Source organism: Chelonia mydas, chromosome 9, assembly GCF_015237465.2.
Source record: "Chelonia mydas isolate rCheMyd1 chromosome 9, rCheMyd1.pri.v2, whole genome shotgun sequence".
NCBI lineage: Eukaryota > Metazoa > Chordata > Testudines > Cheloniidae > Chelonia > Chelonia mydas.
Genome location: NC_057855.1, coordinates 80,240,646 through 80,264,031, shown reverse-complemented (window position 1 = coordinate 80,264,031; position 23,386 = coordinate 80,240,646). Strand labels below are relative to the sequence as shown.

At 38.8% G+C, this 23,386-nt stretch overlaps 1 protein-coding gene and 1 long non-coding RNA gene across 6 annotated transcripts in view; one reads left to right on the top strand and one right to left on the bottom strand.

Moving 5' to 3' along the window:
* Window positions 1–23,386, top strand: part of LOC119567038 — a 77,584-nt gene that overhangs the window by 14,222 nt on the left and 39,976 nt on the right. For 2 of the 5 annotated variants that reach the window (XR_005226714.2, XR_005226712.2), the window contains exon 3: window positions 11,794–16,153. This is a non-coding gene — a long non-coding RNA (uncharacterized LOC119567038). The remainder of the gene's footprint in view (window positions 1–11,793; window positions 16,154–23,386) is intronic. The other 3 variants (XR_005226713.2, XR_006283539.1, XR_006283538.1) reach the window with 3 other exon arrangements.
* On the bottom strand, window positions 5,557–14,958 carry CDX4 (caudal type homeobox 4). Its single transcript, XM_037908536.2, has 3 exons — window positions 14,532–14,958; window positions 8,334–8,479; window positions 5,557–5,773 (listed from the first exon to the last, which is right to left on the bottom strand). Exons 1-3 carry the CDS (start codon window positions 14,956–14,958, stop codon window positions 5,567–5,569), a joined length of 780 nt encoding a protein of 259 aa, XP_037764464.1. The 3' UTR covers window positions 5,557–5,566.

Genomic DNA, 23,386 nt, shown 5'->3' with positions numbered 1-23,386 from the left:
TTAAATTTTTTATGAAAATGCACAAAAATCATAGAAAATTTTAAAATAAAATAATTTTTTTTGTTCCATCAACATTTTTCATAGAAAAACATGAATCTTAAAATGTCCTCTTGGGGTTTAAATACATGCTCCATTCTCCTTCTGTTCCATTCATAGATTTTCACTTGTTACACATTTTAGCACAGGGGTCGGCATCCTGCGGCATGCTGCTGCCAGCCGGGGTCCTGGCCGCTGGCCCCGCTCAGCCCACTGCCTGCTAGGGTGAATGGAACCCCAGGCTGGCAGCAGGCTGAGTGGGGCCAGCGGCCGGGACCCCGGCTGGCAGAAGCCGGTGGACGGAACCCCAGACCGGCGACTAGCTGAGCCGTTCAGCCCGCCGCTGGTCTGGGGTTCTGTCTGCTGGCCCCGTTCAGCCCGCTGACGGTCTGGAGTTCCGGCCGCTTGCCCCTTGCCAGCCGGTGTCCCAGCCATCTGACCCGCTGAGCCTGCTGCCGGTGTGGGATACCAGCCGCTGGCCCCGCTCACCTCGCTGCTGGTCTAGGGTTCCAGCCGCCCAGCCCTCTGCCAGCCGGGGTCCAGGCCTCTGGCCCTGCTCAGCCCTCCTGCCAACTTTGGGTACCAGCAGCCAGCCCAGGGATCTGCTCCTGGCCTAGGCCCAGCATTCTGCAGTCCTTATAAAAAATTACACTACAATTAGCTTAAAAACTTGAAAACTTAAAAACTTTGTATATTACAGTAATCGTTAAAAAATGTGTAATGTTAATAAATACATAGGTTTGATGAAACAAAGTAGTTGTACTTATGTGCCTGTGCTTAATTTGTGTTTTCGATGATTTACCTTCTAAAAAAATCTCGCATGTCTCACACCCCCAGAAAGGGCATCTCGCACCCCAGGTTAAGAACCACTGCACTAAACTGATAAGATCTGCATTTTAATTTAATTTTAAATGAAGCGTCTTAAACATTTTAAAAACCTTGTTTACTTTACATACAACAATAGTGTAATGATATAATATAGACTTATAGAGAGAGACGTTCTAAAAACGTTAAAATGTATTACCAGCACTCGAAACCTTAAATTAGAATGAATAAATGAAGACTCGGCACACCACTTCTGAAAGGTTGCCGACCCCTGTCTTAGCACATCCACATCTAAAATCAAAATCCCATTTTAGAGGTGATCCTTATACAAACAATGGCCGTTGTTCTGAAGTATAATCTTGTGCTTTCAGCAGTTCTGTTCCTTCCTTTCTCCTACCAACATGTCACTTTCTGGCAGAGGTGTGCCCAGGAATTTAAATTTGACTGCTTTTGGAGGGGCACATTAGAGCAGTGGCTGGGGGCTGGGTCAGCGGCCAGGGCTGAAGCAGCAGCTGGGGCTAGGGCAGTGAACAACGGTCAGCCGCCGGAGCAAAGGAGTGGCGGGGGCTGGGGCTGGAGCTGGAGCAGAAATACATATTTTTAGATGAATATTGGGGGGGGGGGGCTGTGTCCCCGCTTGCCTCCACCCCTTGTGAACACCCCTGCTTCCTGGCAGCCTGGCCTCTCAGAAAGGCTAGTGTGCAAACTGCAGCTTATGTGTGACTATAGTATGTTAGCTATGAATGATCTTGGATTTGAACCAGATAAATAGCTAGATGAAGGTTTGATTTTAGTTTGTACAATAAACTTGTTGGAAAGAGAGCCTGTTTAGATAGCAAAAATTCCCGTGTACATCTATTCAGTGAATAATTTGTAATATGTTTCCAACAGCTTTGCCGCACTTTTCATGCCATTCCTGCTTCTTGATTTGAAGGCAGCAGGCCAATAGAATAGGCATGGGAGTGAGGAATGCCTGAATTCTAATCCCAGTTTTTATACAGATTATCTGAGTGGCTTCCGGGTAAACCAGTTAATCTTTGTCCCATTTTCTTCAGGTGGAAAAAGGGAAAATACTTGCCAGCTTCTCACATGTATGGTGAGGATTGATGAGTTAATATTTATACACTGCTTTGAAAATATAAACTTCTATTTCAGTTCTAAATTTTACTGTTATTCGTTAATCTTTTAACAGTTCAGCTAAAAGCTTCCTACTGATATGTTAGATGAGAACCAGAAGAGAAAATATTATTTGCTTGTTTATTTATATTTTTTAAAATCCACCCATAGAGTGCTACTGACAGTAGTATTTTGATGGGATTTTTTTCAAGGCTTCCCCGTTAATCTAGAAGTTATAAAAAGCTAATTATTTAGCAAGCATTGCTTGATACCTACAATTAATTAGCCAGAACAACACTAGTCACTAAAGCCTGGTCTGCACTTAAAATGTAGGTTGACAAAGCTATGGTACTCAGAAGTGTGAAAAATCCGTACCCCGAAGCGACCAGCAGCTAGTTTGACTGAAGAATGCTCCTGGCTGTTGTAGTTCGGCGAGGTAGTGTTCTTGCGGTGATGGAAGAACCCCATCCATTGCTTTAGATGGCATCTGCACTATGGGATTGTGCTGGCATAGCTACAGCACCACAGCTATGCCACTATAGTCCCTTCCCTGTAGTAGACATGGCCTAAGAAGGACAGCAGTTTCTTAAAGTACTAGAAAAATATGCATTTCATGATGTGCTTGTAGCCACTTGCAAAATCTCACACTGTTGTTTAACAAGTTACATTTATGTCTCAATTAAGCCTTCAAGAACCAGAGGAGCATTAGTGGGGAAGGAGTAAGTGAACTGTCTGAGCAGCTGTGGCTGGAGCAGCTGTGGCTGGAGGGATTTAAGCCTACATAGAGCATGAGAAGGAATAATTATAACACTAGTGGGGTGTCAAGGTGAGCTTGCTTACCAGTGATTAAGACCTTCAGAAAAGCTGTAGCCTGCCCTTCTGTGAGAATTGACCTCCTGATGTTTGCCGGTGTGGGGGCAATTGGGATAGTAAGGCAGTTGCCCTACTCCAGACATGTTCCCTCTTGCATTTGTAAAGCATTATGGCTGCCTTCTGAATGGTAGTGATAGGGTGGGGAGAATGACTTGCTATGCCTCCTTCATCCATGCCATATTTTAGGCAGCCATCACTTTGTCCTTAAGTCTACAAAGGGACAATATGTCCAGGAGAACTGGTCAAACTGAGGAAACCATCCCCTCCAATCGTTCACCAGAATATATGTATATATGTCTTCTTTGAATGAACAATGCAGAGTACCATATGTATGGGCCTAGTCTTCTGTTGGCAGATATGTTCCTTCTGGCACAAACCAAGGCATACTAATTTAAACATACTTGTGTTAATAGATATGATTCACTGTCCCCCGAAGTGTCCATACAAATAGGCCTCCAATAATACCATTGCACACTTTTTGACTATCCATACACTATTAATAATCTGACTTTCTTCTCACTTTACAGAAGCTGCAATGATTGATTCCTACATGTACACAAAAGATTTACTGTTTGCAGTTTGCTTGCAATAAACGGTGGGAATTTATTCAATTCCATATGAATATCATATTCTAGGATAGGGGTGGCCAACCCGAGCCTGAGAAGGAGCCAGAATTTACCAATGTACATTGCCAAAGAGCCACAGTAATATGTCAGCAGCCCCCACATCTGCTCTCCAGCCCCCAGTCCCTCCCGCCTGCCGGCAGCCCCCACCAATCAGCACTTACTCCTCCCTCCCCCCGCAGTCAGCTGTTTCATGTGCCCAGGAGGCTATGGGGGGTAGAGGGGAGGAGCGAGGGCATGCAAGGCTCAGGGGAAGGGGCAGGGGCCTTGGGGGAAGGGGTAGAGTGGGGGCAGGTCTTGGGGCAGAGCAGGGGGTTGAGTAATGAGCACCCCCAGCACACTGGAAAGTTAGCATCTATAGCACCAGCCCCGGAATCAGTGCCTAGGTAAGGAGCCGCATATTAACCTCTGAAGAGCCGCATGTGGCTCCGGAGCCACAGGTTGGCCTCCCTGTTTTAGGAAGTAACTTGGAGAAATCACTGAGAATGGGTTATTGATCCATAAGGTTACAGATTTTCTGCCTGTAAAATCTAACCTTAGACATTTCCTTCTACCAAAAAAATAAAAAAGGAGTAGTAATAATAATGTGAATGTTATGCTAGAATCTTGGCAACCATTTTATAGCAATTATGGTGGGACGTCTTTAAATAAATTGGGAAAGCAGTGAAAGCAAGTAGTTTAAAGTTATTTAACTTTAAAACCAGATAAAGAATCATTTATTTGGTTAGCATCACTTGGCGTTAAAAATGATGTACCAGTCTTCTGCTCCCAGGTACGCTTATTATTAATCCTGCTTGACTGTAACGAAGGCAGAATTTGATCATTTAGTTCTGAGAAAAAGAATTCAACCCTGTTGAAGTAATGAATGTGTTTGGGACATGTGAGTCTTTCAGAGAACAACTGCTGGTATTTTCCTTACTCTTTGTATCCCTTTTTTCTTGTCCTTGTTTCTAATGATCTGTTTGAAGACTGAAACAGAATGATGGTTCTTTAGTAAAATATTTTTGTTTCCATATCAGTAAGGTTATGGAGTTGCTTGTAAATACTAGATTGCTGCCAGTGATTATGCACTGTACCCTGGCACTCTTACTGGTATTCTACCTGTCATCCCAAATTAATTGTAAGGGCTACCTTCTGCCCATGGACCAACACACACATTTTATTTAAAATAAGTGGGTCATGCCTGCTGCGAGCTGGAGGCTGATATTTGACTCTAAGCTTTTTATGTCATTAGATAAACAGAATTTGTTACAGTATTACTGAACAACTTCACGATAATGTTAGACTTCCTTCCCATTCTTAAACAATAATATATACAGTCATTGAAAAGTGAACAATGTTTGCATCTTTTGAACCACTTTGTATATACTGTGAGTATACCAGCTCTTGGCAGGTTTGCTATATAATGCTACAAATTTGAAATTCTGTTGTATTCAGAAAACTTGAATGTACAGTTATGTAGGACAAAGATGATACTTTTTATGTAGCTAGATGCAATATATTGTTTATATTGCCATTCAGCTGTTGCCAAGATTATAGAATAACACTGTATATATAGATGCTAAAATACTATTATTATGAGCATGAAATAAAATCCTATATAGAACAGAATATTATTTCTTGTTGTGTTAAAACATTGCTTTTATTATCTTTTTTTAAAAGGTGGCATTTGATAGGCTAAATCTGAACATTTTGTAAACAACTACAATTTACTCTAATTGTATTTTTAAAAAGTAATGCGCAAATACACCCAGCATCATATATTTCCTGGTATATTAGTCCATTATAATCAGTTCAGCAAAAAATTTTCCGCAATATATAAACAGACTAGAACTACGTTCACCTGAGTTTTCAGTTGTTTCACTCTGTCAGTATCTGAAGCAAAATTATCTCCTACTCAAAGTTTTCTGAGTCATGGATTTTAGCAGCAAGCGTTCCCTGAGATAGCTGCAATGATTATAACATTTTGAAAACAGTCCTCGTTCCTGTGCAGGACAGCTAGCAGTCTGACACAAGTTGAATGAGAATTGTCCTTTACAAAATTGACATTTCAAGGGGAGAAAAAAAAATGAGTCCTTTTCACTTTCTCCTGTTCATTCTGAGACTATGACCTGCTGTATCTCAATGGGCTGTAATCCATTTATTGCATGTGGTGGTGGGAATAGAGAGTTAGACATCTCAGCTGGGCTGACTGAACCTGAGTCACTCTGAACTGAGCCTCCACTGCCATCAAACTGAGAGATTTTCTTCTTGATCATTTTCCTCTCCTTGGCTCGGCGATTCTGAAACCAGATTTTCACCTGAAATGTTATAAACAGTGTATGTTTAATTCTGATAAGTAGTTAGAGTGGTGTACAATAACATTAGCAACAGAAAGGGAAAAATTACCTTTAAGGAGTGAAAAAGCTATGTTTATTATGCAACCATATTATAGCTAATAGAAACTTTATTTCTTTCTCATGTCTGCCCATGTTATAGATATTTTTGTGTTTTAATTAGAACTACAGCAACATAGGAATTACCTTATTCGAAAAGACCAGAGGTCCCTCTACTCCACTATCTTTTCTCTGACAGTGGCCAGTACTAGATGTTTCTGAGGAACATGCAATTATGGAATAGGTCCATAAGAGAAGTTTCTTTCTATTCCATTAATTAGAGGTTGATTTATGTCCTGAAGCATGAGAGTTTATTACCTTCCACACTTAAAAAAAACCCCAAAACTATTTAACAAAAGGTGGATGTTCACTTTTTTTTAATCTTGCTCTGCTCTTGACTTCAATGATATCTAGTGACAGTAAGTTCCACAGACTAATGATGCATATAAAAAGATTTCACTTTTATCAGTTTTAAATCTGCTGCCTTTTCAATTTAATTGTGTATTACCACATGGTCTACCTTCACCATATCATTCATTTATCATCTTGTATACTTCTCTTATGTCCCCACGGATACATTTCAGAGCCTCCTGTGTTTTTGCTACATTCCTTTAGATAGGTGACCAGAGCTGAAGGCTGTATTGCATGTGAGCATGTAACATTTATATAATGGCATTATAATAATTTCAGTATTTTCCATGACATTCCTTATGCATTCTACCATTTCTCTTCCTTTATAGATATTGATGATAATAACAACAACTCATATAATGTTTTTCACTGGTAGAACTCAAAACACTTTACAACGGAGGTCATTTACATTATCACCATTATATATACAAGTGGAGAAACTGAATCAAAGTGATAAGCAGCATTTAGATATGTATGTGATGTGTGTTTTAGAAATGCTAATAGATAATTACAAATTGTGTCAAAATTTTACTAGCAATAAAATTAAAGTCCACATTAATAAAAAGCACAGATTGCCATTCACAAACAGGGCTCCTTTATATAAGAGAAAAGTAACTGAACATAATAGAGGACTAATTGCTGGTTCTAGGCAGTGGCACTGATTACTTCAGAAATCTCCTTAGTGTAACGTAGGTAGTCTGGTTTACACTATGTATTCCTCAAAATCCAACGCCTAGTTTTAAAATTGAACATCTATGCATCATTACCCCCCTTTTTTTCTTTAGCGATCTCATTCTACTCCATGTTGTCTCTTAGTCTGCATGTGGAGGAAGAGGAGGCAACTAAAGAAGGAGACTATTCAAAAGAGTTGAATATGTTTACTCAGAAGAGAACTAAAAAGAAAAATCTCTAGATCTGCCCAGACAGGGAAGAGGCACTCTGGTCACTAAAGTATTGGAGAGGTGATAGTTTTTTCAATATTAACAAATCCTGTCTCCTCCTACTGACTTCAGCAGAACCTGTAAAGTTCTGTTGTACAAGGAGGGGTGGGATTCTGGGACCCCTTACACTAGTTTATATCTCCCGCACACCATAGAGCTGTGCTCCACAGGTGCTGGATTCAATCTAGTGATTTCTGGGGGGAATTCCCCACCCTGAATACCTATAGATTTCCCCTAAACAGTGTCTATATACTTTGGCTCAATTGCAGGGAAACATCCATATTCAGGACAGCACTTAATCATGTGCTTAATGTTAGAGATAAATGTAAGTGTGTGCTGGAGTGATTTCTTGAATTAGGGCCCTGAGCTGTGCATAGGGATAAGAATTTGGCGCTAAAACTTCTGGTTTAAAGTAACCTGTGTGCTACCTGTGAAATGTAAAGCATTGGTGAAAAAACTGCTGACTATCCAGGGGCATGTAAGACCCTCAGTCCAGGCACTGAACTCACATAGATCAAAGGCCGATATGGCCCACAGAAATAATATTAATAAATCAAAACCAAAAAATATATAGACATGTTTTATTGCTATTTGCATTCTCCATTTTCATTCTGTCTGCTGATAGCTGAACTGAGCGTGATGCTATAGATCTCTTCTGGGTCACCATTTTGTTGCGACTGCAAGAATGAAGCAAAATGGAGAATGCCATAGTTATAACGGACAGAACTAAAACAATGCTATGTTATGTTAAACTGGGTCTTTTTAAAATTCCAGCTGTGTACATGTGGTTAGCTGGTGTGTAGGCAAGAAAAAGTGCTTTTCCATGCTTGTGGTTTGAGGTTAATTCGTTATGGTTAGTTATTCAAACTTTTCCCACATAGTAACCAGAAAAACATATATGACTCCAGGTTTTTATGTTAAATTGAGTGTTATTTATTTGTATTTAGCATATTCTACAGCTCCTATAGCCATGGCAGCTACATTGCTGCAACCAATCAACTGTGTCTTGGTCCTATGTTACTTATAGAACATCAGCACTGAATTCATTGGCTTATCATCTCTGATACTACCATTAATAGGACCTGGCCTGTAAATATGAAATATATAGAAAATCTTGTATTTGCTCCGTTTACCTGTCTCTCAGATAGTCCCAGGTTTGCTGCAAGTTCAGACTTCCTCCTTATTGTAATGTATCTGTTGCAATGAAACTCCTTCTCTAATTCTAGTCTCTGATGATCTGTGTAAACAACTCGGTACTTTTCCTTTGTTCTTGTTTTACCTATTTAAGAAACACATGTATTTTAATACTTTGACTATAGCATCTTCCATCTGAGGATCTCAAAGAACTGTATAGACATTAATGAATTCAGCCTCACATTACCCATATGGGATTATTTTCTCTGTTACAGATTTGGAAACTGCGGTGCAGAGTGGTTAAGTGACTTACCCAGAGTCACACAGTGTGTCTATAGCATAGCTGTGAGCAGAATCCAGATCTCCTTATATCTATGCTTTAACTAATGCTTTCTTTCTGTTCCATTATTGCTCTAGGGAGTCATTTCTTCATAATTTTCCCTAATTACTTTTTGTTACTAATACATGCAAAATAATCAGCAATCAAAATTATTTCTCAAAGTAAATATCCTATGCCACCTTTCTTCTGAGAGGATCCTAAAGCACTTAATACAAATTATGTGATGTAAATGTATAAATTGTTGGTGTTTGCTATCTTCTGCCCCAAAGGCTGCTGTATTTCACTGCCAGGTGAAGTGATGCCTGTGGTCTTTGTGTGTGCATATGCATACATATACATCACGGGAGTAACTTCCCCCAGCACTAAAATTCAGCCACCATCTGTTTTTTTTAGAAACATGCTCTAATTCCATGTCTGGTTGAGATGTACAACCAAGGTATCATAAGAAATAAATTTGGCCCTAAGACATTGGTTTCACATCTCTTTCAAACATAGAATTAAAGAAATGTTCTACTAAAAAACAGATAGTAAATATGTTTTTTATCAATGACCTTGTTCAGTTCTAGGGCACAAATACCAATTCAATAACATTTAATTAGAATTACCTGCAAAATAAAGGCCCAGGTTTGCAGCGTACTGAATGCCTCTTGAGCTTGATATTATGGGTACAGAGTGCCTTCAATTGCTATTGGGAATTGAAGGCACATGGTAAAATGCTGGACCAGGCCCTAACATTAGTGTACAAAAACGATTTCAGTGTCACCCCATCCCAAAACAAAATCAGACAAAAGATGCTCATAAGTATGCTGGATTAATATTATTACCATGTCTATTACTTGGTGTTTGGAAGATAAGCTTTCATTTTCTGTTGATAAGATTATCAGATGTTAATACAGAGAGGTCATTCTGTAATGTATTTGTTCTCTTTAGCACTTTCCAAAGTTGATTGGGAAGGGTGGTGTGTTTGGTGTGTGGTGTTTTTTTTTTTTTGTAAAATCCTTCTGATCTTCCCAGGTTGTTTTTGATGTGAGGGTTTTTTGGGACAAACTGTAGGACAAAGACTCCTTTAAAGTGGTTCCCTAAACTCCATTGAGGTGTTAAGATGAAGCACACGCCACACAAAAGAGCTACAAGAAGATCTTATCAAGAACCTCTTTCACATTCAGAAACACAGCCAATTGGTTTGGAATTTACAAGCCCTAAACAAATGTCAGACTCTCTTTCATCTCAGGAAAAAAAGAAAGGGACAGAAATAGATGAAGGAATATTTCTTTTGCTCATGGCTTTTTAATTTGTGGACTACAGCACGGCTGATTTGTACCTGGTGGTTTATTTAAAGTTACACAATTTAGGGTGATTCCCTAAACCCAATATTACTTTAAATAGGAAATGTTTCTATCACTAAAAGTCACATTTATTGGTGATGTTAGTTTGTTGAATATTTCAACTCATATTTTGCTTTTCTTAGGATGGCTAAAGTCCTGGCTTTGAAATATTTGCCTTAAGTGATGGGTGTTCTGTTAACAGTGGTCTAACTATTATGTTCCAATTACATTTTAAGCCATTAGTCTAACTCGTGAAAACAAGAGTTTCAACAGGGTTATTCTAACTTTTCCATAATCAGTAAATGTAACCAAGATTCGAGGGGGTAGGATAGAAGGAACAGTTTATCCCATTCCACTTGGCCATAAAATTCACAGAGCATTTCTTCTGAAGACAATAAAGCTAGGAGAAGGCCTCTTTATTTGCTGTGAAAATCATCACCCTTTCCGGCAATATAACTCCTGAAGAAAAGAGGGAGAAGGAAGAGACAGGGCTGCATATCAAAGCAGAGAGAAGTGTTAAAAGGGTCTGTTGCCTCAATATGACAGATAGGCCTCAAAATCCAAGACAATGTAGCCCAGGGAAAAAATAGATGTCACAACTGGATTACAAAGTGAAATAAATTAGCATTAGAACTGGTACCTGGCCCTTTTCCTCATGGCTTCTTTCCTATTTCATTTTCCAACAGATTTTTATTGTGATGACATCTGAACTAATTGTACATCGTGATCTATCTAAACACACACATATCTATATAAAATGTGTGTAATATGTCGAAACAGAAAACGTGTCTGAGGCTTGTTCCTGCAAGCCATGCATGAATAATCTTTACTCTTAATAATCCCACTGAACTCCATGCTGATATCTTTGTGAATGTGGTTTGCCAGATTGCTCCCCCTACAATTTCCACATGCGCTTCTTCGGCGGTTTGAAATACATTCTCTGGACCTCTGTACAAATGTGCCTTCCTTCCTCCCTCCGTTCCCCTTCCACCTCCCCTTCCACCTCTCGCAGAATATAAGAGAAGGAAATACTGAGTTTCATTTTATACCATTACTTGAATTGGTTTAAAAATAAATTGGATTTAAGGTCTAATCCTATACCATTAAAATCAACAGGGATTTTGTTTTTGACTCCAGCGAAAACAGGATCAAATCTTGGGGAACTAGGGATGTGTTCCTTTCTGTTTGTGGCACCCTGTCTTGAAAGGCATACAGCTTGATTCAATTTGCATTTTTAAAAAATTCTTGTTGCATAATTCATAGATTCATAGATATTTAGGTCAGAAGGGACCATTATGATCATCTAGTCTGACCTCCTGCACAACGCAGGCCACAGAATTTCACCCACCACTCCTGCGAAAAACCTCTCATCTATGTCTGAGCTATTGAAGTCTTCAAATCGTGGTTTAAAGACTTCAAGGAGCAGAGAATCCTCCAGCAAGTGACCCATGCCCCATGCTGCAGAGGAAGGCGAAAAACCTCCAGGGCCTCTTCCAATCTGCCCTGGAGGAAAATTCCTTCCCGACCCCAAATATGGTGATCAGCTAAACCCTGAGCATATGGGCAAGATTCACCAGCCAGATACTACAGAAATAATGTGTTTCTTATTTTTAAAACCTCAACATAATTGCACTGTAGCTTTTGAAGAATGGAATTTAACATTTTCTTTGAAAATACAGTTTTAGAGGACTATATAATATGTAATTGTTTATAGAAAAATATATTAATAATTACATTTCAAAGAGTCCATTATATTGGAAAGTATCAAATCATAATTTTCTTTTTTTATTGCAGCATTTTTTTCCTGAGAATTGGTTTGGTGAGTTATCACTTTTAATGGTTTTGCTTTGGATGCAACTGAATTTAAAATATATCCAGCAAAATGTAGTATTTTGCTACAGTATGTACTGTACAAAATATATTGTCAAAATTTAATGCATTAAGTACGAGAAGAGACTTTGACATTATTTTTGTAATCCCTGCTGATATCTTCCGCACTGCATTTAGGAAAGTTCCCGCATTTCATTTCATTTAATACATTTTGGCCCCAATCATGCAAAGACTTACATGTGCTGAAATAAAGTTGAGTTATATCAGACTACTCACAATGAGTAAAATTAAGTACATATGAAATCTTTGTAGGTCAGGGCCATATATTTCAGATATAGTTGCTTAACAATGAAATAGTCTTGGAAGAATAGTGATAGAAATCTTATTCCTAGAGTCATGTAAAACTAGACTGGACAGAGCTCTAGTTAATACATATGGGGGAGCAGTTCTACACTGGTAGAGGTGGATATGATGACTCAGCAGGCTTTTTCCGTCTTTGATTTCTTTAATTCTATAGAAGATGGAATGTTTTAAGTTCTTCTTATTGCAATATCTTCTAGAGAAAGCATTGAACAGTTAGCCTATATGATTCCCATTTAATTTTATCTCCTTTGCGTTTAGGTTTTTTTTTTCTTTTTTTTAAATGTAGAGACTTTTTAGCAAATTGTTAAAACTGTATTTACATTTGGACTATTACTAGGGACATGTGTGGGACTAATAACATTAACTACCTTTTACATTCAATATTTTCATTTTTTTTTTAAAAAAAAATCAAGCTTGGTGAAATCTTGTTTGGACTGTGTTATATATACATCTCACACGATATACTTCATTTTCCCAAATAGAATTTATTTTTCACAAGATTAAGACATTTTTGGACCTGATCCTGTTAGGTTCTGAGTGAACTCAAACTACTGAAGTCAAATGGGAGAGTTGAAGGTGCTCAACACCTCAAAAGATTGGGCCCTGGGAAGCTAAAGCCCTGATCAGGCAAAAACTTACCTGCTTAACTGTCCCTTAAATTGATTCTATTCACAGGCCTCAATTCAACAGTCCATTTCTGTTCACAAAGCATGTGTTAGGTACTTTGCTGAATAAAGATGGCCTTAAGCATCTGCTTAAATGCTTGGCTGAATTGGGGCTTCAGTGCATTAAATTAAGCCTGTGTATAAAGTCTTTACAAGGTCTGGGCCTATTAATGGCTTCCGATGTTGGTAAACTTTTAAGTACTGTATGGAACTCGGCTTCCTGATTTTTTGTATCTATTTCATTCCTTAAACATACTAGTTCAATTAGAATTCAGTGGAGTTACATCAAGGATGAATTTTGTCCCATTGCCCTTTAATTCAGTCACACCAGCTCTTTTGAGTCCATCCAACTCTTACATCCATTTTACATGAATGAACTCTTGATTTGCACAAGAGAATGTGAGGAGAAAACCAGACCCTATTAATATCCCTGGTTTTGAGGAGCCATGTACGTATGGACATATACAGGCTCCAAATGGACACTCTGTGATATCTGAAGACTGGCTTAGGTTTATTTTTAATTTTTAACAAAAATGAAATATAAAATAAACATGGACATTTTGGCTGAAAAACAATTGTAAAACTAATCTTGTTCTTGAGTGACTAGTAGCCATCTGTAACTGAATTTATGTATCCTGTAAGATTGTTCCAGTTGTAACTGCCCTTCTTTCCTTAGGCCATTTTCTTTGATGGTGTGTAACACACACTTACTATTTTTAACCTTAACAATAGATTTAGCAGCTGGCAGGCCTTGCTACACATAATCTACACCCAGCTGATCTACACAGAAAGGGTCTTCTGGCATGCAGCTTGTCACAAAATCGAGCACATCAAGCTCTGACAGTTTGAACAAGGGAGGTTTTTAAATGTCTAACTGTAACACATAACAAAATCCTGCTGAACAAGGAGATACTTTTAAAAACAACTAAAAAGAAAACCAAACCGAAATGAGAAGCTCTCCTTTCGTTGGGACTTGTCATGTCTGCAAAAAAATTTATACAATCAATAAAATCATAATTAAAGCTGATTGCTTGCCAGGGAATGTATCTACTCAATTGATAAATCCACTAACTGAAATAAAAAATATACTAACCAGGAGAAAATGGCTTAATCATCATAGTTGGAGGGGCCTAAACTGAATTCTCTTTTAAAGAATTGTTGAAAGAATAAAGCCAAACTGAAGATGTCAAAACATTTATTGCTCAATAGCTAGCAAGATAGTAACATAGTATTTTTGCAAATATGACTATTAAAAGTAAGTACATTTAACACTTTCTCATAAAACTTATTAAATGACTTTTCTTTTAGTTAAATAATTTTTGTTATTAATACTGTTTTCTGCATGTACATTAATAATATTTTGTCTACAATACATTTTGTCCAAAAGGATCTTAAAGTGCATTACAGACTGTATGTGCAAAGATCATGTTATAGTTTGTGAAATGTAGCCAGATCTAAGGTAGAACACAGCAGCCATTCCACACAAGCAACATTAAAAAACATTTATAAGAGAAAAGTGAAACTAGTACGAATTCAGTTCAAACTGTATTTATAAAGTGCTACATTAAATATAATGAGCAATCCAGCTAGGTATGAGATCCAATTAAGACTCTCTATAAATGAGACCAGTGAAAGATAATAGAAAATGTTTTAGAGGGTTGAAAATTCACTTACCTGCAGTAGTAGATTGCGTTTTTCTCATCCATTCATAAGAGCCATGCTTTTGACTGTTGGAAGAGATTTGCTCTGCATTAATTGTATCTACAGGAGGTAAAACTCCAGATCCAGCAGGATGCAGGGAATTGTAATCAGTAGAGCTGTAGGAGACCTGCCCAGGAGACGAGCCATTGATTTGTGCAGCAGTAACTATGCTGGAGGGTCCTGGGCCATAAGTATTCCAGTCTTCCCTTTGCATGCCATAGTGGGATCCCCAACCTCCTGAAGACTGTCCATGGTTGTCCATGCTTGGCACATGATGATATCCCATGTAATCTGAATAGGATGGAGTGGAGACAAAATTTTGCACTGGTAGGTTGTTGTTGCACCTTACGGATCCTGGATACATGCTGGTTTCTTTATCCAAAAGATAACTTACGTACATGATGGTTGCAACTGGTGAAAGAACTTTGTTAAGACATCCTGTTCATCAATGTTTTCTTTCACTCTTTAAAAAAAAAAAATTGTTTTCCTGATCTTAATAAATGATATTCTACTTGGAATCTTCTAACTCATCCTGTATTATCAACAACTGTTTTTACCAGGTGCTGGTGGTAATGGTTTACCAAGATCTTGTCTGACGTCAGGGTAACTGCCTGCCTCATAATTACATTTGCATTCAAATGAAGGGCTGACCATCCAGGCAACCCCACCTTGCTGCTAGTTCTAGTGCTTCCTTTTTCACAGATCTTTTATGTATCCTACCCCCATTCCCACTCACCTAAAACAATTCCACCACAGCACAATGATGTTGAAATTGCTTGTGCTTCTAGAAAAAAAAATTGTTTTTTAAAATCTATATAGGTAACTATAATTGCAATTTATATGTTGCCAAAAGGATTTTGCCTCAGCTCTTTTAAAATGAGGACTTTTGTCTAAAGCATTTATTTATATAGTTTTAAGGGGGATAAAGTATACTGGTAAATATGTTTATTAAACCTTTATATTCTGAACTTCACAAATTACTTGTTTATCTTTCAACTCTTTTTAAAGGGATACTACCCACTTGAATATTTTGTAACTGTCCAGTTTCAGAGAAGTCCAATTTCTATAGACCAACCCTTTAAGTAGTATGTCTTGAATTTTTAAAATATAATTCTTTAAAAATGTGTGCTCATAGTGGTTTTTTCTTTTCTGGTGATATTTATTAGTCTTTTCAGCATGGGAGATGTTAATTCCCTAACCTTGCAATGAGCATGGCTAGACTTTTGCGCCCATATGGAGCCCCATTGACTTCACAGGGGTTTAAAGGGATTTACCGATGTAGAGTCCACTGCTGGATCAGGGGCTAACTGACTAACTTTTCAAGGTAAGCAGTGCAACAGATCAGACACAGGTGGTATCAAAAGCAACCAAATTAAATAAGTGGAGTAAAAAAAAAAATTTATCCAAATTTCCTTCAGTTCTAGTCTTCTTGGGTGTTACTAACAGGAAATATACAATTCTGAGACAAATGTGATTTTTGAAGTTTACATTTTCTTTTCAGGTGAAATTGGTGGGACACATCTTAATTGTCAGCTCTCTGAATTTGACTTCATACCTGTATGTAGAGCACCTAGCACACCCTGGATGCTATAAAAGTAAATAGTAGTAGTAATATCAAGAAAGGGAATTTTACAAATGTTTTGATAAGGCATTGTTGAGTGTTTGTTAAACGAAGGGGATAAACCATGTCTTACTAGTTGAAAATCACCATTGTATTTTTGTATATGTTAGATTTCTGTGCAGTGGATTCCATTTCACATGTTTAGCTCAGATGCATGCCTAAATAATGAACTATTTGTCGAGAGATATGTTTGCAAAAGAGGTGCAAATTATAATGAGATCTTTTCCTTTTCAGAGGTGTGGCTTTTCATTCAGAGCCCTTTGCACTTTGACACCATTCAGACTCACACATCCCTTCTAATTCCAGCAACCTACCTGTATACCTAATAGAGAGTGGGGAAGGGGGAGGGAAGAAAAAAGGGTTATTTTTCCAACAAATGAAGGAAAAGGAGTATACAGTATTTAAAGGCTTTAGTGGAAAATGTGTCCACTTCTTTATCAATGATTTTGTAATATTACATTTTTCTTTGCTTCTCAGGCCAGCAGAGAATACTGTGGAAAGCTGTGTTGTGGGAGGGGGTGGACGAAGATAGGGCCTTGTGTCACTAGAGCACCCCCTCTTCCTACTAAAGAGTGGCGATGATGGGGTCAGAAGGGAATCCTGTTCTCTTTAGCTGTGAGAAAGAAATATTACAACATAGTCTCTCACTTTCAAGTACTATTTGCTGGTGATGGCTGGTGTTCAGTGGAGCATAGAAGGGATTTTCATGGATGTTTGTGAACATCTTTCAGATGAAACATTAAATGTTGATCAGACTGGAAATATGAGCAGACTGGAAATTTGCTCTATGCGTGAGCATCGTGCGAGATGTAACGTTTCTATACAATGCTACGTCTACCATGCTGTGCTATCAACTTAGACAAATCCAAGTAGTTGCAATTAGGTGTGGATAAAATTTTAGCTCTGTCAACTCAATTAGCACCATGGCCATAGACTTACAGTAAAAATGGGCTGTTTACAAAATTCAAGTCAAACACATTTTGCAAAGCCTGCTCCTCCTAAAAAAGGCATTTTCACACTCATATATAAATCAATGGCATTTATTTTTATAGCATGAATTGCACCTACATATTATTTTTCATTCCTGGCCTTTTCCTTCTTAGTGGCTCTATTCTCCCTTTCACACATTCACTATTAGCTAATCTTATATTTTTGTATCACAGAGCTTTACCCTTCTTTCTCTGTTCATCTTTTATCTCTTGTTTTTGCTCCTCCTTTCCCTTTCTTGTTTTTGCCTGTTCTATTATCTGAATTTTCTTCAGATCTTTCAGTCCTCTCCAGAACATCTTCTTAATTAGATCAGGATATGCCCATGGCAGATTGCTGTACTGATTCAATATCAGGTTACAATAGCAGCTTTAGATAAGGCATTTTGCTTAAACAGATTTACATAAAGGATAAGATTTCTGGGTAGGACTGCAAATTTTTAGCATCCATACCAACATAAGATAACTAAACTGCCAACATACTATTGTTGTTCCACACACTGGTTCTTGTGTCTTCAACATTTCACGGCTAAGTGATGAGCATGCAGTAAAAATAAAACTAAAGGCTCCGCCAACAGGCTAGTAGCTTGAAGCCATCTAAATTTTAGAATTTGCTGTTAATCTTGATTGGATTGGTAGGAAATTAACAGGAATGGACAGAAACCCTCCATGAGTCATGTCCTGGTCATGGGACAGTGAGGCAGCTACTTCGCTCAGTGGTATAGGGCGGACTGCTGGTTAGCTTGCCCTCTTTGTTAACTCAGTGTGTCCCTAGTGAGAACTATGGCTTACCAGCTCAGATCCAGCAAAGCACTTACGTATGTGTTTAACTTTAACATGGAGGCTGAACTATTTGCTCACTTTTTGCATTGGACCTTTCTGGAAAAGAATGGATGCATCAGGTGATGAAACTTTGCATCAGGAATTTTTGCATGTAAAATCTTTGTTAGCAAAGAGAAAGATGATGGAAATCAGCATGTCAGCTGTCCATGGAGATTTCCTGAAGGTGGCCATTCTGAATTCTATATACTTCGTTTTTTAACAACATTTCAAAAGAATGTTTCAAGCTATCAATTAGTTGTGAGAGGAGAGAGAGTGTGTGTAAGGGCCATGATAACCCTCTGTGGCTTTTCCCTTGTGTGCCTCTTTATAATAATGAATAATTTTTAGTGCTGTCTTTTCCATTTCATAAATCAATGGCATGTACATAATTCATGCAACCCAGAATGGATTTATATAAAGGGCAGGAGGGAGTGGTTCAGGACTGAAGGGGAGTCACACCATTCTAGAGTGTGGATGCTTTAAAGTACATCCTGGCAGCATGGGGTCCACCGAGTAACTGAGTGAGTATAGGTCACTTTGGCAAAGGAGATTATTTAACCCTAGAATGGAACATGCATGGTATGTCCTAAAGTTACCTCTCCATTTTTTGTGACATCCAGTAGGAAAGGAGTCTTCTTCACTGCAGAGTGCACAGGGAACTAATTGCACTCTTTAAATACTGGAGGAAAGGAGCTGGAATGCTTTTTGGTGATGATGCTTTGGTAACTACTTCTGCTGTCCCTGTTCTGCGTTCATGTCATTGATGTTGGTGTCAATGCATGTGCTGGCAAGCAATCAGGCACATATGACCATGTATCCAGATAGTGACAACTATTTTCAGTACCTAGAAAATGGGACTACATGTGATAGTCACTATTTGGCCAGTCAAGACAAATGTGGCTTTAGCATTTCATTGTGAATTACAAATGTAGAGATTTCGGTTTGGAACAAGTCTGTACTGCATTAATATATTTGAAAATTGAATAAGGGTTCTAACTGGGACCAAGACTTCCATCTCTATGCCCAGAGTAAATATATTTGCCCAAGGAAAAAACAGCTGGAATAGAAGGTGGCACATGCCTGAAATTCAACCATGTTTGTTCCTTATGCATTGGATAATGTCCAGTTTACTGCAGAGATTGCACAGCTTAGTTTTTGAAAATCATTCAAGTTTGATGGTTTTGAATTTGCATGTCTTGCTCATTTGTACCAGATCTTCCCTGTTTAATATTATTTATGCTTCCTGTTGAGCAGTGAGAATTCAAGGTTGTATCACTGAAATCATCTGAGCTTGGATTTATACAGTTTTGTGTCCAATCACAATAAAGATGAAGAGCTTCAATACCTTTGTGAAACAATCTGGTGTGTGATGATGATAATGCCTACATTGTGCTTTTCTTCAAGGCACTTTGCTAGCAAGTAGTTCTTCACCACAATCTTATGGTGTTATCCACATTTTTACAGATGTGAGGAAAATGAGAGGCGATTAAGTCATCTGCCCAAAACCACAATGGAAGTTGGTGTCAGAGCTAAGATTAGCACCAGCAGTTCCTGGTTTCTGGTTCTTACTCAGCCGACTGGATCAAACCACCTCTATTGCTGATTGGCTCCGCATTTATCTGTCTCTTTTTATTTCTAATTGTGCTGATCACATATAATGTAGGCAAATATACTTGGCAAATTTCTTCATGAGAAATATTATTCTGTGCATTTGTGGGCAATCCATGTTATAATGAACAAAAGCACACTTAAGATATTTAGTTGAATTGATTACCTGTATGTTTTACAAAATGTTTATCGCTGGCATAACTAGAAGGTTAATGATCCCTAAAGTATTATCCCGGTTTATAGATACTGCATTTGGGGCAATAAATGTTAACCTTTGAACATTTGCTTCTGCAAATAAAATTCAGCCTCATTTTGTGTACTTAACAACCTCTGATTGGAAACGCATAGCAACCTATAGCAAGCAAGCTTTCAGCAAACTGGAACAGAAATGAGGTAGGTCTTCAAAGTGATCACTTATCTTCCTCAATAACTCTTCTGCATGTAAACAAGATAAAACAGGCTGTTTTGCCAGACCCCTCATTCTTTGAATGGCATGTTTGTCTAGTTATAAAGAACAAGCGATTGTGCTTGGGTATATTTTTCCTTTCATACAGAAGCTTTTGAGTTAGAGACTTGAATTTCTCTTCCTTTAATCCTGCAATGGAATTTTAAAGCACTTCACAGAGATGTGAAGAAAGAGTAGGTAACTATGAACTTGATCCTGCAGGGTGTGGGGCACCTTTTTGCATGATGCTGAACACCTTCATTTTCTGTTAGTATCAATAATAGTTGAGGGCAGTTAGGACCTTGCCTAAGTATCTGAGCACCTCATAGGATTGGTCCCGAAGTTACTATATGGAGGCACAGTAGGCACAATGTTATAATTTTCAGATTTAGAATTTCAAAATGTTTTACTGTTTTGATCTCTATAGTTTGATTGTGTGTCTGTCCCCCACTTTCCTTTAGAAGGGTCCTCTTTTCTCTGTCTGTTGGAAATCAAGTGAGATCAAGCTTAAAATATAAAGAAGAAATACCATACACAGTGTATGTACACAGTGTATGTACAATTTTCCTTTAATTCAAAGTCGGATGGCTGTTGTTTGCAATTCTGATGGGCATATCTGGAAGATAATATGTCTTGATACGGTTGACATGGTTAGCAATGCAAATGATAAATCACTTTGGTAGCAAAATGCTGTAATCAAGAGCCTGCTTCCAAAGCACATTGAAATCAGTGGGATTCTTTCCATTGACCTCAGTGCACTTTGGACTCTGTCTCAGTATGCCAGTATAGACTGATTAGAGTAACTTCTTACATATTTCAATGGTAAGTGATAAATTCACCATTTTCAGGTACCAAATATTGGATATGAAATGCAAATCCAGATAATAAAATACATTACACGTAATTTTGTTAGCAGTATATGTGTCTTCATTCTGTGCCTCATTTGTGCCCAATTCTGACCATTATGGACCATGAACTTTTTCTCCATAATTCTCATAGACTTTAAGGTCAGAAAGGACCATCATGATCATCTAGTCTGACCTTCTGTACTTTGCAGGCCATGAAATCTCTCCTGTAATAGACTCCTAACCTCTGGGTGAGTTACTGAAGTCCTCAAATCATGATTTAAAGACTTCAGGTTACAGAGAATCCACCATTTATACTAATTCAGTGGTTCTCAAACTTTAGCAGCCCGAGGAGCCCCATTTTGATTTAAAATTTTTCACGGATTCCCCAAGACCCCCACTTAGCCCCAGGGCATGCTCCCACTCCACCCCTTTCCATAAGGCTCCCCTCCCGCTCCACCTCTCTCCACCCCCACTTCACCCCTGCCCCTCCTCTTCTCCACCTCTTTCCACCGCCTCCCCCGAGCATGCCCAGTCCATGCTCCTCCCCCTCCCACCCAGCGGCTTCAGCATGCCACTGAACAGCTGTTCCCCAGCGTGCAGGAGGCACTGGGAGGAAGGGGGAGGAGTTGATCAGCAGGGCTGGCGGCCCTGCACATGATTCTGCCCCCTCCCACAAGTGCGCCCTGTCCCTGCTCCTCTCCCTCCCTCCCAGCGCCTCCTGTACACTGCTGAAGAGCTGTTCCCCGACATGCAGGAGGCGCTGGGAGGGAGGGGGAGAAGTTGATCGGGGGGCGGCCCACGGAGCCTCCCTGGAGTGTCTTGGGTCTGCGGACCCCAGTTTGAGAAACTCTGTCCTAGTTTAAATCTGCAGGTAACCAATGCCTCCTGCTGTAGAGGAAAGCAGGATCAGTGCCAATCTGCCCTAGGCTCTCTGCCAATCTGACCCAGGGGGAAATTCCTTCCTGACCCCAAATTTAGCGATCAGTTAGACCCTGAGCATATGCGCAAGACCCGCTAGCCAGACTCCTGGGAAAGAATTCTCTGTAGTAACTCGGAGCCCTGCCCGTCATGGCAGTAGGAGCTTCCAAACCATCTCTAGGTGTTGATACAGTGAATTTGTCACACAGATTGCCATGGTGAATGACTTCCTCTTTGTGCGCTGTACCTCTCAGAACAGCAGCAGCAGTGCAGACTTCCCTCAGGCTGCCCAGCCAATCTGCCTGAACCTTGATACGGAAGGGCCACCTCTAAGGCTGAATTTAGTCTCAACACCTTATGTGGCTACTGCCGACCAGGAAGGCAATTTTAGAGGGCATTTAGAGGGCATTGTGATACAAACACATGCCCATTGGAGCTGGACTGGGACCTCTAACCTTATTTCACTTAGGCCATTGCACAACCATGAGGTATTAAAAAAACTTTGATCCTTAATGATCTGAGTTGCACTAAAATTGGTGATTTAGACGTGACATTACCAAACGCCTGAGCCATCTTGTTCTCACCATAACACCTCCACCTATACTATATATTTAAATTTTATATCATAATTATATTAAATAACAGACTGATGATGAAAATCCTTTCTGCATTATCATTTTCTGCAGTAGGTTTAAACCACATTGGAAACACTTATTGAAAAGTCACTTTATTTTAGAGTTCTTTATATACAAAGTAATTTTTCATTACCCACGTTAGATCATCAAAATAATATTATGATATATAATTAAAAGGAAAACAAGAATGTACATACGCTTAGGCCAAGATTTGGGGTAAAATTTTCAAAAGTGCCTGTGTGACTTGGGAATCTATGTCCCATTTCCAAAAGTGACTTAGGTACTTAAACAACAAGGAGTACTTGTGGCACCTTAGAGACTAACACGGCTACCACTCTGAAACCTGTCACCATGTTAGGTACTTAAGAGGCTTTGTCTTAATGAGAGTCAATGGGACTTAGGAGCCTGTCACTTTTAACAATGGGACAGAGCTATTTAGGTGCTTTTGAAAATGTTACCCTTGGTGCCTAAAGCTAAATAAGTAGCCACACTTTCAAAAGTGCTGAGTACCCAACAGCTCCCACTGAAGTCAATGAGATGGCACCACTTTTGAAAATCAGGCTACTTATTTAGGTGCCTAAATATGGATTTGGCACCTTAGTATTAGGGACCCATTTAAAATATTGGCCCGAGGTTTTATTCAACCAAGATATTGATTTGCTTAGTCTCCCATTAATCTGGCCTTTCTATTTTTTAATATTAATATGTCTGAAAACCAGACTAAATTTCAAGGAATTTAAACATTACGTGGATGCATTAGATGTGTCTTTATCTATGGTTTCATTGTCTCACAAAATGCAATTGTTCCCTTAAGTATATCTACGTTTTAAGAATTTTTCTCCCTTCACTATTTCTTTAAGAAACAAAATGGACTGAAATGATCTCTTCCACCATGAGTGAAAATGGGCCAAGATTCACAGTTCCATAATGTTTCTCCGGAAACAT